The sequence below is a fragment of the Brachycentrus maculatus genome, unplaced genomic scaffold (assembly GCF_059751285.1).
Source record: "Brachycentrus maculatus isolate JH-2025_06_01 unplaced genomic scaffold, ASM5975128v1 h1tg000257l, whole genome shotgun sequence".
NCBI lineage: Eukaryota > Metazoa > Arthropoda > Insecta > Trichoptera > Brachycentridae > Brachycentrus > Brachycentrus maculatus.
This window is the reverse complement of record NW_028281008.1, coordinates 1,127,561-1,142,960: the sequence shown is the minus strand read 5'-3', so window position 1 is coordinate 1,142,960 and position 15,400 is coordinate 1,127,561. Positions and strand designations below refer to the sequence as shown.

Below are 15,400 nucleotides of genomic sequence, written 5' to 3'. Positions count from 1 at the left end.
TTTTTCTTATATTTGTTTCTTTATAAAATAGATTTGTAAGTATACTGCTGAATCTGACCAATTAAAAAAATAATAATAATGAGCTGACGAAACCAAATACACATTACCTATAGTTTTTCTTGGTTTTCAGAATATTAGTATCATATTAATAGTATTATATTAAAAAAAAGTTTTAAACCTTATACTTGAATATTAGAGCAACGATATAAATGAATTAGAGAAATAAATTTATCATTTCAATGCGCTTTTCAAATGGATTGATTTTTCGCAGCATGCACAATGTAAATGTGGTTGATCAAATTGGAAAACCAAATTATGTTATGACTCCTTTATAAGTCGGTTTTATATACAATCACATTTTGACTATATTATATTCAGTTTGATTATACAATCACTTTAAAAAAAATTGGTTGTGTATTGTGTATTTGTAGCCCCGATATATTTGACAATTTGACATTAAAAAGTTAGCTGCAAAGAATACCATTCTAATCAATAACCAACCAAAGTAATATTACTTAGTCGCACTTATATCACAATGTGTCATTTAATTTGTCAGGTAATTTACTTTTTTTAAATTCACTATTTGTTTAATTAAAAGTTGATTTTGTTTTAAATAGTCAAACTAAAAAAAATTGATACCCGCTTCATACTTTCATACCCGCATAGTGTATGGATATCTTAGATCCATTTTTGTACATAAATTAAAAAGAGGAGGATCGATAAATAAATAAAAGATTCATAGTTATTCACAAGACAATTTTATTCATTAAATATTTTCACGAAAGAATCAAAGAATTTGTGAAAAATATACTTTCAAACTCAAAACACTAACATAAATAATTAAAATTTACTATGAGATATATCTTTGGTCTAAACTAGCTCCATGATAAATACATTGGATGCATTGTAGGATTATACATAATATTACATATCCTGATTGAAATATTTGGATATCTAAAAATAATACATGCCTTTAAAACTGATAACAGATTACAAAAGAACCGATTATTATTATTTTCTAACCCACAAATGAATATTAGGGAGTGAAATTCAACAGATGTACCTAAAATCTAATCTTTGGGAAGATATGAATATATTTGTATAAATTGAACTGTTACAAATTTGCTACGAGAGTCGTGAGATTTTTTTTCCAAAGCACATATTATATTTTCAACAATATTAGAAAAAATTTCAAGTCAGGTAAAAAATACCTGTATACAAAAATCTAAAAACCGGGTTCATATTTATCCATATTCTTAGTCAATAATTAAAATTCATAATATGGTTGATTGCACTTTTAAACTTCCTAAATTCATAGGCTAGTACTCAATAATAACATTCTGAATCTCAATAATGAAATTCACATTTACGAGAGATTTTTAAGTTATATGTAATTATATTTTAAGATTTCACCGAATATTATTTTACGGGACCTATTCTGTTTTTTTTTAATTGATTGGTAAAAACTGAATGACATTTTAACATTGAAAAATGAATAATTAATGTTCACAGTAATAACTATTTGATGTTCCATTTTATAGCTTACAAAAAAACTTTGTTTTAAATAATCACCATATATATGTAGATATCTTATTACAACATGATTATAATGTTGACCGATTTAGTATGCAAACTTATTCCATAAAACTATTTATTCAATGAATACTCTACAAAAATTCTAATATTTAGCAGTTGGCAGGCCTTAGGTATTTTTTTATGTTAACACATTATTTGCAGGAAATGCTTAAAAGCGTCTTTTACATAATGTTAGTAGAGAGTGGGAGACGCTTATAAACGTTCTATTTGCTTATTTTCGGTAGAGCGCGAGAGATGCCAGAAAACATTGTACAGATGGGAATTGGGTTTGCGGTTACTTGTGATTAGTATACTGAGGGTTGGATGGCAGACTGTCCGAGTATCATTAGGCTTAAGGTAAATGAAAAAATGTCCAACAATAATGTATTAATATTATCATAGTCTGTTGTTAAAATCTTTTCACTTATTGAACATCTCTGATTCCTTCCTCTGTAACTGCCCATCAACACAAAAAATAGCCGGTTGAGATTTCTATTTTAGCCTTGCTAACTGACAAATATTCGATTTTTCAATGTTTTGAACTGTTTGCTTTGAAATGGGTCGACATTATAAAAGTTATAAAATATATTTAATGATAATAAACAAAGTTTTTTTGTATATTACAAAAACATTTATCAGGAATGCATACAATACACTATAGATAGGATAGAGTTTAACAGTAATCATTAAATTAAAATATGACTTGTTTATAGTCATGCTGCCAACCTATAGAAAAACACTTAACGATACGCAAATAAATTATAAAGGACTATTCATTGCTACATGACTTAGACAGCACACTTATACAAGAACGAAACCGTTTACATGACAAATACTAAATGCAAAAGATATATTAACATTATCCTTATAAATATGGTAATCAGAAATATGTATGTTCTAAGGAACCAAAAAACTGTTTGCAAAAATTCTACAAGTTATACATGTGTACATTAAATTAGAGACACGATACATACACATTATTGGTTGTATACAATGCGTGTTGTTTTATGCAAGTGTACACATATTTATATACAAGAGATACATATAGGTAACCACGAAAATAATTTAATAATAATATAATAGCATTACCGATTTCTTTGTAATTTTTTGTTCCTTTCATAATTAAATGTTTGATAATTGAGTTTCAAAATTATAATTTCAAGAACTAGTTTTGTAACTTTCCAATATCAACATTGCGTAGGATTTTTCTGAAATTCTGTGAATTTAAAAGAGGTGAATAAAATCATTTTAGGGTATTAAATTTTGTCGGGCATTAATTAGATATAATAATATTCTTACAATAACTTATTATTCTATAATATTACAATAATTACAAATTACTTAGACAAATAAATTTGTATCTTGTGCTCATTTATACCAATCACGAAAAGAATCAACTTATTTACAATTTGTACAGGTGTTAATCAATTCAATGTACAAATTTTACTTAAATAAATAATCAGAAGTCTCTAAGCAAATTAATACTTTGGTTAAATATTGTGTTATTAATCAACACAATTGTTCAGATATAAAAATAGTTTTCATAGTCCGCGTGAGAATGGTTGATTTTTTTCCTCGGAGCTGCTAAGGGCGGCAATCTTGAGCCGGTGGGGGGAGGGGGAAGGAGTGATTTTCGAGATTCTGAATATTCCAAACCGGCAGCTGCAAAAGTTGTAGCGATCGGTGAGGGGTTGGGTGTACTGGTCACCAAATCGTCACTTTCTATGCTGCTAATACTGTGCGTATCGAAGCTCTTCTTGGAGAGTCTATTCGAAGCGCAGTAACTCCCAATACTAGGGTACTTGTAAACAGGACTGTAGTACCCAATTTGGTGGCAGCTCTTGCTGGATATCATGCTGTGATTTCCATAAGTCTTATCATCGTGATTCTCGCACGCTTTGCATGCGCAAAAGGCATTCTTTTCACTGTCACAGCTGTGGGACTTCTCCGTGACCATCGGTTTCAGGCTGTCACACTTGAAGTTAACGTAGTTGCCCCATTTATCGCCGTTCTCTTCCAGAATGCTGTCGATGCTCTTGTTCCTCGGTTGGTAAATCTTCGAATCTACGTTGTTTAAAACATCATCAGAATGAGACTTTTTGTCAACCAGAGGAGAGGTGAGAGATAAGCTGGAGAAGGATTGCAAGGTCTGCTGCATGGTCGAGAAGAATGGCAACTGTTTGGTTGATGGTTGAAATTCATGAGACCACAGCATCTGGAAACAAGACATATTTCTATTAGGTTATGGTAAATATTTATTTAAAAATACAAAAACTGTCTTATAAAGTGCAGATTTTTTTAAATATTATAACCCTTATCCGCACCTAATGGTGCATAGGGCACTGCAAATTGACGCAGTGTTATCTTGATCATTACTTACATGAAGGCAAGGTGATCACTCTTGCGCTTATGGAACCAGTCCAGGGTAATTTTAAATAAATATTACAGTGTTAAATCACTATTTATTTTCACCTCCCTCCCTGGGAATCGAACCCGGGACCTCCAGCACGGTAGCTAAACACGCTGACCATTACACCACGGAGGCGGACAATAGATCATAAAAATAGATCATAAAAAAATACTAAGAGTGAAAAAGTGTCCTTTAGTGAACCTTTAAAAAATAGATAGTTAATCAAGCATTAAGTTTGAACAATATGGATAAAGCTAATACATTTCTAACTGTGGCTAGTAAAGACTCCCTTAGGACTCTCTTTCCCCATGACTTTATTTGTTTCTTGTACTTGCTCTTCAATTATTTTTTGACAAACAATTGATTCTTAAATACACAGGTAAATCTATGTATTTTATATTTGGAAGTACCAAAAATGGTTAACCCTTCTTTCGCCATTGATCCATACAGTCTCGTGGGATATTCTTTCTTTTGTCACCGCCTGAGTGAATCTCAATAATTTTAACATTTACTAATTAGGAAAGCATCTTGAAATGCGGAGATGATTGGTCCTACCTGCTTCCTTCTCTGCAAGGGCCTGTAGTCGGGATTCCTCCTGACGATGAAGTGACAGGGATGGTCTCCGGCTTGCCACGCCTGCTGCACCAGGAGTGGAAGATCATCCGGATGTAACTTGCGCTGGTACTCTTGAGACTCGCAAACCTATAAAAAAAATTATATTAAATAAATAACTTTTTTCTTGAATGTTTTTTTACAGATTCAGACACATTTTATAAAATTTAATAAAATAAAACTTGAACTTTGTTTTTCATCACGGTTTCGACAAGAACCATGTCACCTTAGGGATACACATCATGTACATGTCTATCCCTAAAGATGACAAGGTTCTTGTCGAAACTGTCTTGTAGAAAAACACCAAAAATAAAAGTGATTAAAAACAAAGTTCTAGTTATAAAAATTAAAATTAAAATTAAGCTATATAACTTTTGGACTTCTGTATTATCCTTTTTTTCTAACCCTTATCGCCATCCAATAGGTTCATAAGGCACTGCTTCATCTCTGCTTCATGTCTGCTTCATTAAGCAGTGTTATCTTGACCGTCAAATACATGAAGGAAAGGTGATCAGCCCTGCGCTTTAGGTACCAGTTGAAATAGATATTACAGTAAAAAATCAGTGATGTTTATTTGCCCCCCCCCCCTCTCTGGGAATCAAATCAAGGACCTCCAGCGCAGCAGCCAAACATGGTGGTCACTACACTACGGAGTCGGACTACATGTAGGTTCTTTCCTCAATTCTTGCAAGTATTGCAAGTTATCCAAAATAAATATGGAATTTGAATTTTTATATTGCACATTTTATTATCATTCAAACAATTTTTAGTATACCACCGCTATACAGGAATGGAAATGGAGGAGGAATGCAGAAAGAAAAGTAGAGCAAACAGAATAGCACTAAAGGTTAGGAGAAAATCGGGGTCGCATACTCACACTCGTACTAGCTTTGGCTTGGACCTGCTAACTTGCTCCGAGTCCCATGAGGAAAAAATAATTAAAATAAAAAGTCAATCATAGAGAGACAAGTCACCAGGTGCATATTAAAATACACAGAACTAAAGTGGAACACACTTATGGAACCAAATGTTCCACATCACATGACGAACGTCGTTCTCCATCATAATTTAGGGTGACCCCACATAAAATCCCGATGGAACTGTCTATTCTTATCCTCTCTCTCTTGAGAGACGCTTTAGCTTCGCGTGTTTCGGATGAATTCCACGTTTCAACACGTCCATTTTAATAAAAGTTATGACATCGATATTAAACACTTGTCAAACTATATTAATTTAAAAATATAAGTAAATAATTTAGACGACCCTTTAAAATATGCATATTTTCATGATAAGCAAGAAATATAACACGTTATAAATTTAGCCTTCATTTAGGCGCGTGAAATATTTGAGGAAAAAAATATCGACTTAAAACAAGCATGCTCTCTGTATACATTTGCTTGATATAAGCATGCTAGGTTTAAGCATGCTCAAATCAAATACTCCAACACACGTGTCATTTGCTAGCAAGCTCTCTGCCTGCTCAGTGTAGTGAAAATGGAAAACCAAGTGGTCCTTTACACAGAACTGAATAAAATTATTATTTTTCTTGCAATGCAATGCGTCCAAAAGCTTGTCAGTAAAACCCAGTATTCGATAAATCGCAACTTAATTTTCCACCCCAGGTAATATTTGATAATTTATTTATTGACTTGGCGTTTAATTTGTAGAACTCCATTTTAATTTATGTATTAATTTTAAATCAAACACAGATTTTTTGAGTCTACTAAGTTTTATTTTATTAACAAAAAACACATAAAAAATTATATTGTGACAATTGTTTCGCCTTGTTAGGGCATTATCAAACGAATAAAATACAACTTAGTAGACTCAAAATCTGTGTTTGATTTAAAATTAATACATAAAATATTTGATAAAATTGAATTTTTTGCTTAAAATACCATTTTGTATTGAAAAAAAAGATTTTCTTAAAAATAAACAAATTGATTTAAAAAAAGAGTTATTGAAAGATAAAGAGTTGAAAAAAATTATGTAAATATTTTTTCTATTTATATATATTTTTAATATTTCAATATACACTTTTTTTAATCGCCCTTTTCATCGCTTAAAATGGATATACTTATGTATCAAGTATCTAAAGCCAACAAATAAACCTACTAATTTTGAATAATAAATTTAATCAATAACGAAAAAAATCAAAACAGACTCGTGAAATGTCGGAGAGAAATATCGTTTCCTCTCCTACAGATCTTAAATTTGCTGTCAAGCTAACGGCACGTCTCTCGAAAGGTGTTTGTTCTTACGTCGCTAAAAATAACGTCACACTTGACTCGGTCATTTTTCCGCTATTGAGAATGTAATTTAGGCGACCCGCCACCCCTGGGATTACAAAACAAACATTAACCCATTAAGAAATACTAAACAGAATGTAACATGTTCGAGATGAATGCTTGGAGCAAATGCAAGAAATGTTATACCTAAAAAGCATATTCTCAAGGTATGGAAAAGTAGATACATAGAGATATATAAAGATATATAGAGAGAGAGGGTGAATGGGAATAGAATAAATGGTGCTTTATATTAGCGAGAAAAGTGAAAGTGAAAAGAGATGTTTTTGAAACTGATAGCAAATAAAAATAGTATTTTATGTCCATGGAAGCTAAACTGGTAATTCACAACGAAATGCTAGTTTCAACACTGGATGTATGGAAACGAAACGTGAAATTGGAAAATAAGGATGAGAAACCAGAGTGAACGCCATCGAAATGTGTTCCCTCATACGAATATTTAAAAAAATCGTTGTCAGACAGAATTAAAAATGAAGATATTAGAAATGAATGTAAGGCTGAACTAGAGATAATTAAAAAGATTAAGAAATTTTCTGCAAGGCGGTATAGACATGTGGAGCGAATGGATAACGAGAGAATGACTAAGAAAGTATGTTTGGCAAATGTGAACGGGAGAAAAGAACGAGTACGGCCAAAAAAAGACTTGGGACGACCAGATCAAACAGCACCTAAAATCTGGTGATGTCAAAAGTCTACGTAACCGGAGAGCATGTATGACTAGATGGGAGTGTATGTCAGGACAGACGAGTGTGGAGATCCATCTTCTCTGCAGAAATAATTATTCTATTTTTTTACCTCACATCTACACCCAATAAAGCATGGGGCACTGCATAAAACTAATGCAATGTTAAATTGATCGTTAATTATATGAAAGCAAGGTGAACAATCTTACACTTAACGTACCAACCAGTCCAGGGTAAAAAAATATAATATTTTTCTAAATAAAAAAAAACACTTATATTTATTGTGACCGCCTGGTAATCGAACCCGGGACATTCAAGTGTGGTAGCTAAACGCGGTAAGTACTGCACTATGGAATCAGACAAATACGAAAAAAATATTATTTATGTAATCGCTGAAAACTCCCGTTTTTAATGCAGTTATCTTAGATTTCCTCCCTAGAACGCAATATATACATTTTGATATTTACGTTGGTTATAAAACCGTGTTCAGATTTAATAAACGGGAATGCGGTATGTCATATAAGGCTGTATCCGCTTCTGAACGCAGATTATCCAGTTTTATATGAGAGCAACTACTTGGAATCGATGAAGTTATTGAAAATGAATCGACTCTTATTGCAACTGTAGAAATTGCAGTGCATTTCAGCGAGATTGCTAATATGTTTAGTTTATCACTTACATCAGTGTTGCGTAAGGTAATTTTTTAAACTTCCTTGACATTAAAGAAACTATAAATCTGAAAGGATACACTATGCGCATGAGCTGTTATATGATTTTGACCAATTTTTTGTCTGCAGCCTGTTTGTTCATTAGAGTCGACTTGACGACACCATACCAAAATCTGGATACTTTATAATCGTTTTCAGTCATACTTTTACTTTCATCATACATCATTACTTCGTTATGATGCAGTGCCCTATGCACCATTGGGTACGGATAAGTGTATGAAAGAAAAGAAGAAGAATACATGACGAAAAAGTATTGGTAATCAATAAAAAAACAGGTAGGTACTGACCTCATAGAGCGAAAATTGTTCAACCTTCTCGTTCGAGTTGTAACAGGAGAGCAGGAGAGCTAGGAGCTCATCAGCCGTGGTGAGGTCGCTGATCAGCAGACTCTTGTACTGGGAGTTGCTCATGAGGGCCGAGTCGTAGATGCGAATCAGGCCACCGCGCCGTGTCTGAAGGGAGAACCTGGTGGAAGCAAATAAAAGAGTAAATAAATACGTCCACATTTAAATAAGTAAGGAAAATGCAGTACATGAATAAAAGCATCACTCGTCTTAAAAGAGTAATTTCACTGCACAAAGCGGCTTCCGATAAAGTGAAAATATGAGTTATGATATGAAGTTGGCCTCAACAAAGAACAAAAACAACAAAGAAGAAAAACAGTTCACTCATTTGTGATGAAGGCATCGTTTTATTTGTAAAATAACAAATGGGCTTTAAACAGGGCTGTATGATCCATAGTGTAAGTAAAATGTGGATAAAAGGAATTGATATTTAGGTTGTAGCGATTTTTTAAAAAATTTGAAACAAATTTGCATCCCACTTTTACTCTGAATTTTCATACAATAGCTTTCAATATCCCTGTCACTTTCAATCTAAGTAAATGCAAATTTTGAGAACCACCACCAAGTTTCTAAAAGTTTCCCTGTGTAGATAGTGAAAGGGATTAAAAGATAATTACAACATTTTGAGTGTGTCCAAATACTTGTTCACAAAACCTAAATTATCTCCAATTACAGGAGTTATTTTCATATTATTTTTCAACAATCAATAATGGGTAGAATTGGTGAATGTTGCATGTGTGTAAAATGATCACTTAAACCAGCCTATGACGGTCGTCAGCCCCGTAAATGCCCAGACTTCCATATTCTTCTTCATCTTTGATGAGATGTTAAAAAATAAAAGATAATTAGTCAGCTAGATCCGATGACAACCTAACGTTAGCTGGTACAAGGATGCCTCCATAACCCCGATCAACACAGCAGATAGACAGGCAGCGGTGCTAAGGCATTTGCAGAAAATGTTCAATCATCTCATTTCCCACTCGACTATTATTCACCGACATTCTATGGCGGATCTCTTTCATGTTGATCTAATCATAATCCTAAAAAACGATTGCAAAACAGCCCTAACTCACAACTTAGCACAAGTCCTGACGGAAGTGTACAGTAAGCAGTGTGAAGATCCTGCCCAACTCGCTTAGAGTATTTATCTGTTAAGCACAAGTCCTGATGGAAGTGTATAGTAATCAGTGTGAAGATCCTTCCCAACTCGCTTAGAGTATCCCAAGGGACACTCTAAGACGCTCTACTCTGTCTGAATATTTTCTCCAAGTAGACGGATTCCTTTCAAGTTTATCTGTAAGTATATAGTAATCAGTGTGAGGAGTCTCTACTCACTTGGAGTAACCCTTGGGGTGGCAGGCCTGCAGCGCGGCGGGGCGCGCGTCCTCGCCCAGCACGAGCAGCGTGCGCACGCCGGCGCGCTTCACGGCCACCTCCATGGTGAGGTAGAAGAGGCGCGGGTCGCGGTGCTTCATGCGGTACTTGCCCAGCAGCATGCCCACCACCTCGCGGCTGCTGCTCTGGAACGTCACGCTCAGCGTCTTGTACTCGATGTCGGGCCGCAGGCACTTGGCGTACACCTTGATCGTCGTCTGTGGACAATATTACCGTATTTTAGAATCATCACATTATCATCTTACACAATAATTACAAATCACAAATTACAATAATGTACTGTCAGCGAGTTTTTCCGTACCGAAGGCACATTTAAATGTGAACAATACTTGTTAATGAAACTATAGTTCATAAATTGAAAAAAAAAGACATGCAATCAAATACGACATGGCCGAATGATGGAATCATGGATTTATTTCAGATCTACCCACCTCCATTATCCATTTATGAATTGCACTTTTATAATCAGTTTTTCTGAATATAATAATGACTTTATGGATAAAGGAAGCAGGTTGTTTAATTTAATTGTAAAGTAATTAAAGTTTTAAAATTGATTCAATTTAATCACAATATAACAACAAGAACCTGGTGTGCATTTAAAAATGATATTTTGAGAAAATGAGACCCTAAAGTAATTTCAAATTTTCAGTACATTTTTTTTTTAATTTAGAGGATGGCTGAACATTATTTGATTGATGAAAAAAAACAGTTGGATATCCCCGAAGCCCCGAATTACGAGTAGGTGTAATATGTAAGATTGTTCTGAATTACGTAGAAGTGATAAAAAAATAATACAATTGTTAAATTACTATTAAAACATGCTAAAAATAGTTTAAAAAGTAGTTTTTAATAGAAGAAAATATAATATTGTATTTACGAAATTTTTTTAAACTGATTAAGTATACTTACAATACGTCTGAATAGGCTTATTGTTTATGTACAAAAGTATTGTAAGTTATTATAAATATAATCCCAAAAATAAAAATAAAATAATACCGGATTACTACTGGCCCCAATTCTTTTGATGCTGTACATCTTCTGGCAGATACGACCAGAGAAAGGCAGGTATATCGCTCAGAGGTGCAAGCAGCAGAGAAAGGTCCGCCCACCAGAGGCTGAGAAATCGACTGCAGAAGTCGTGCGTAGGGCGGCAGAGTAGGCGGCGAAGTGATGTATTAAAACTGAATTCTTTCTCTCTCGTAGCGGAAATATTCCAATGATAATTGATAGTCAATTAGTGGTCGTGTTCGGCGCTAAAAAGTTATAGAGGAACCGGAAAACGATTTGTCACACACGACCAAGTTTCACACTCTACACTAAATTTAAATTTTTGTGAGCTAATTAGCGCAGAAATAAATTAAGCACCAAACACCGTGTCAAAAAACGCAAAACAAAAACAAAATATTTCACTAATTCTTTCAGTAAATAGATTTGATCCGTTCGATCAAAAGTGTGAATGAACACTGATCAAACGACCACCGCGGATTTCGCGACATAACAAGTAGATAAGGGTATCACGTATCGGCGTTCCGTGATAGATCATAGAGCAGTGACGACAGATAGCGACTGAACCGTAGTAGCCCCTGATATAGACTGAACTGCATTGAACTGAGGATGGACTCGAAGGAAAGAAGAGACATTTTTATCGGAGGGCTGAAACCTCTCAAACACGCCGGAAGTGCATCGCGGTGGAGTGAGACAGATGCTCTGGAAAAGGAGACACTTCGGACTTAAGTTCTGAAACTGTGGGAACTATCGGAAAACAATAATTTAATTTTAATATCAATAAAATAAAATAAAAAAGTTTTAATTTTTTGAAAATATTCAGAATATGTCAAGCTTTATTTTCAAAAGAATTCAATATTGTGATTACCACTGAATAAGATGAAGACAAGGATAGTTCAAGATGACTTTTTGTTAATAATTTATTGAAATGGCATTCACTTTGTAAAATTCCATTAAAACAAATATTATTAAATTGAAATATGAATTATGATTCTACTGAAGGACAATATCAAAGTTTGTTTATCAAAATAATGCTTGATTATTAAAAAAACAGCTGTCTCTAAATAAATAAATAAATAAAATAAAAATTAAATCAGCAATTGTGATCTGTTCTGTGTTACATATTGATAATAACGTTTTTTTATTATTATTTTGAGTAATATATGTGGAGTTTTGTTATTTTTATGCGTTGTAGCCTTGTAATTGTTTGCATTACTGTGATTATTTATTACATATATTTAAACACATCATATATAAAACTAAAATAATTTTTAACAATTTTTAAAGCTTTTTATTACAAATGCCGAATTTTGCTCATGCGAGGCGAGGAAATATCATTAGGAAGGGGTAGATTTTTATATAGGCAACATACGTGCGTTCATGTCTACCTGCGGAATACAGAATGATGTAAATTAAGCTAGAACTGAAATGTGCCAAAAAAATGACTAATGGATTCTTGAACTTTCTGTGAAAGAAAGTTCAAGAATCTTTCCTGAACTGTCCTAATTGCATAACTCGCAGCCCGAAAAACAAACGGAATGAGATGTTACGGTTGTAAATAATAAGCTTACAGAAGGAACGCATGGGAAAGAGGCAGGAATGTCAGGAGAGAAGAAAGTGGTATCTCGTTAATCTCGTATGGAGATTTAAGAGATTTTGGATATTGATGCTATTTCGGCTTTATGACGGATGGTCGACGTAACCCAGAGATGAAAATAGAATTATCGAATGCATTTTTTTAAGCACTCTGATATGACTACTTGGCACCATTTTTACTTTTTTAGTTCTTCGTACTGTAATCAATAACTTTTGAAGCTAAACATCTTAGGCGATTCGATAATCGATAATTGGACGAGAAAGTAAAATTGCAAGGATGCGTTACGTTTATTGGGCAAATTTCGTTTTTGAGAGAAGAAAGATATAATGTAGAGAGAAAGAGGAATGAGAGCTATACATTCCGACGCCACGAGAGTAGAGCAAATGAGAGCGACGTATACATAACGATACAAAGCGATATAATAATAAGATAGTGTCGCGCATGCGCGCGTTGTAGATGTATACGTTAGACGCTATATATGAACAGATGAGGTAACTCGAAATGGGCGGTATGCTGAATGTTATACAACCGTATAAAGTGATCACTTAAACCATGCGATGCTCAGACTTCCATCTTCTTTCGTATAAAAACGGTGCGTGCTTTATTTAAGTTGAGACACTCGTAATAGAAATAAATTAATTCATATGGACTTTGAAGCTAAATAAACATTCGATTTGATCATAATGTTTTTATTATTTTATTTTGTTCTCTTTACAAGGTTTTGAAAATCTCAGGTCTTCATAGCATTCCGGCAGGAATCCGTTAAGTACGACAAAAACAAGTCAATACTGTTACCGGTTACTTGAGAACTCCAAGGCGCCTGAAGAAGGCATTAATATGAAAGAGTGAGCGGTAGCAATAGTCGCAGGAAGTAAGCACCTGTTTACACAACATCCTTTCGAAAACGTAGACAATCGGCAAAAAGGAAGAGTCGATCACTATCTTGGTGAACGCAGCCTTTAGATCTAAATTTCCCTGTCTACTAGAGGCCATACCACCAGCATGCCACAGAGAGCCGCATGCCGGTGGCCGATGTAATTGAGACAACCAAACCCTCATTATCGGATCAAGTAAATCTTGATGATTCCAGATACTAGAACATAATGAATGCCCGGAATAAAAGTATATTTTCAATCAACGCACGTCCTCAGAAACAACCTATAAATGAGACGATCCTTTAGAAGTGTTTCCAATATTATTATGTATGGAAGATTCTCAGATTTTTCATCAATTTGTTAAATCGCGCCATAGAGCGTGGAATGCATTCACACTGCATAAAGGGTTTTTAATGTGCATGAAATCGAAGGTTAGAGTAAAAAGTATAAAAATGTTTAAATAGTTTGATAAGTATCTCGGAGCAAATAAAAAAACATTGCGTCATCAAGATGTATGTGTGCTGTGTGCTGAGGACGGTACACACGTGGTTGTGAAAGGATGTTCCCTCTCAAAGGAAAAAGGGTTGGGTATGTGTGAACCCTTAATTATCCTATGAGAAATCGATTATTACCGAGATCGATTTCTTTTATCCTGTAATCAAAGGGCACCGTAAAATATTTCAACCTTAATTATAACGTAAAACTGAACCAAAATCGGTAGCTGCGAGAGATTTCGTCAGGTAGCTTAGCTTTACTTCTACATCTGAAAATTAGAACCAATAAAAAAATACTAACTCACTTAGCAATAACATTTTTTTATTTAAATACTCGAACCTTTCAATTACAAACAAGTAAATAAAAGGTTTTCGTTGATTAAGCTTTGATCAATACAAAACAAGGCGTGAATTTTAGGAAATATAACAGTTAACGCGTTTAACTACGCAGTGTAGATAACTTCAACTTTTAATTGATATTAGTAATGTGACCACAAAGTAAATGCTTTGAATATGCTTTGAATATAAATAACTTCAACTTTACTTGTATTTGTTAAAAAAAAATTGCAAATATGCATTAATTTTCCTTTCGGCATCATTGACTTTTTGACAATACTATTCGAAAACCGGTTTTTAAAGTGCCAAAGTCATTAGAAATACAAATTCATGAGGAATGTTTAAGCTATGTATCTACACTACATAGTTAAAGCGTTACGTTTTACTTTTATTTTTGAGTTTATTACTTGGTATTCCACATGGAATCGCAGTCTCGGGACTTCATTACAACTTATTTAGCAAATCTGTGTTTAATCGCCATAATTATGTGTTATTGAGAACACAAGGTCCTGGTATCGATTTCGGTTAATCCAACTCGCAGATGATTGGGCATTAGATAATCACCACTCTACTGTACTCGTAGCGTGTGAAACTGTTATTATATTATGATTATATTTCACGCATCTCATTCGTGTACCCAAATAAAGGAACTTCACTAATCAATATGAATAAATTGTGAACCTATAACGATAACCTAAGTTATAGCGGAAACTGGAGATAGCCCAAAGCGTTAGATTTAATTGTAATTATTAGGTCCTAGGTTTGCCGACTTAGGTATTATGATATCCGGGTAATGTAAGAGGAGGAATCATTTCTTTCACACACAACCTTAAACGATTAATATAAAAGACTATTCGATGTGGCTTCAAATTCGAAATAGAAATCAACGATCATTTCTATTTTATTCGTAAAATAATATTAAATAGAAAATGTGAGAAAAGTGAATGATTTTTTTCCGAAAGTGGAATCTCTATGTATTTACTTTCTTGAATTATTACATTTAATAAGAGGAAGTCGAAGAACAGAAACAGCTTTGCAAA

General features: G+C 33.7%; 1 protein-coding gene across 2 annotated transcripts in view; it reads right to left on the bottom strand.

Moving 5' to 3' along the window:
- Positions 1-742: 742 nt before the first annotated feature.
- The window catches only part of rau (RA domain-containing protein rau), a 121,846-nt gene continuing 107,188 nt past the window's right edge, over positions 743-15,400 (bottom strand). Inside the window, exons 1-5 of one of the 2 annotated variants that reach the window (XM_088265758.1) lie at positions 11,050-11,688; positions 9,994-10,250; positions 8,602-8,779; positions 4,541-4,687; positions 743-3,790 (exon numbers count right to left, since the gene is read on the bottom strand). In XM_088265758.1, coding sequence (XP_088121884.1) covers positions 3,098-3,790; positions 4,541-4,687; positions 8,602-8,779; positions 9,994-10,250; positions 11,050-11,088 — 1,314 coding nt within the window. In that variant the 5' untranslated portion in view covers positions 11,089-11,688 and the 3' untranslated portion in view covers positions 743-3,097. Of the gene's footprint in view, positions 3,791-4,540; positions 4,688-8,601; positions 8,780-9,993; positions 10,251-11,049; positions 11,689-15,400 lie in introns of those variants that run through there. The other variant, XM_088265757.1, reaches the window with a different exon arrangement.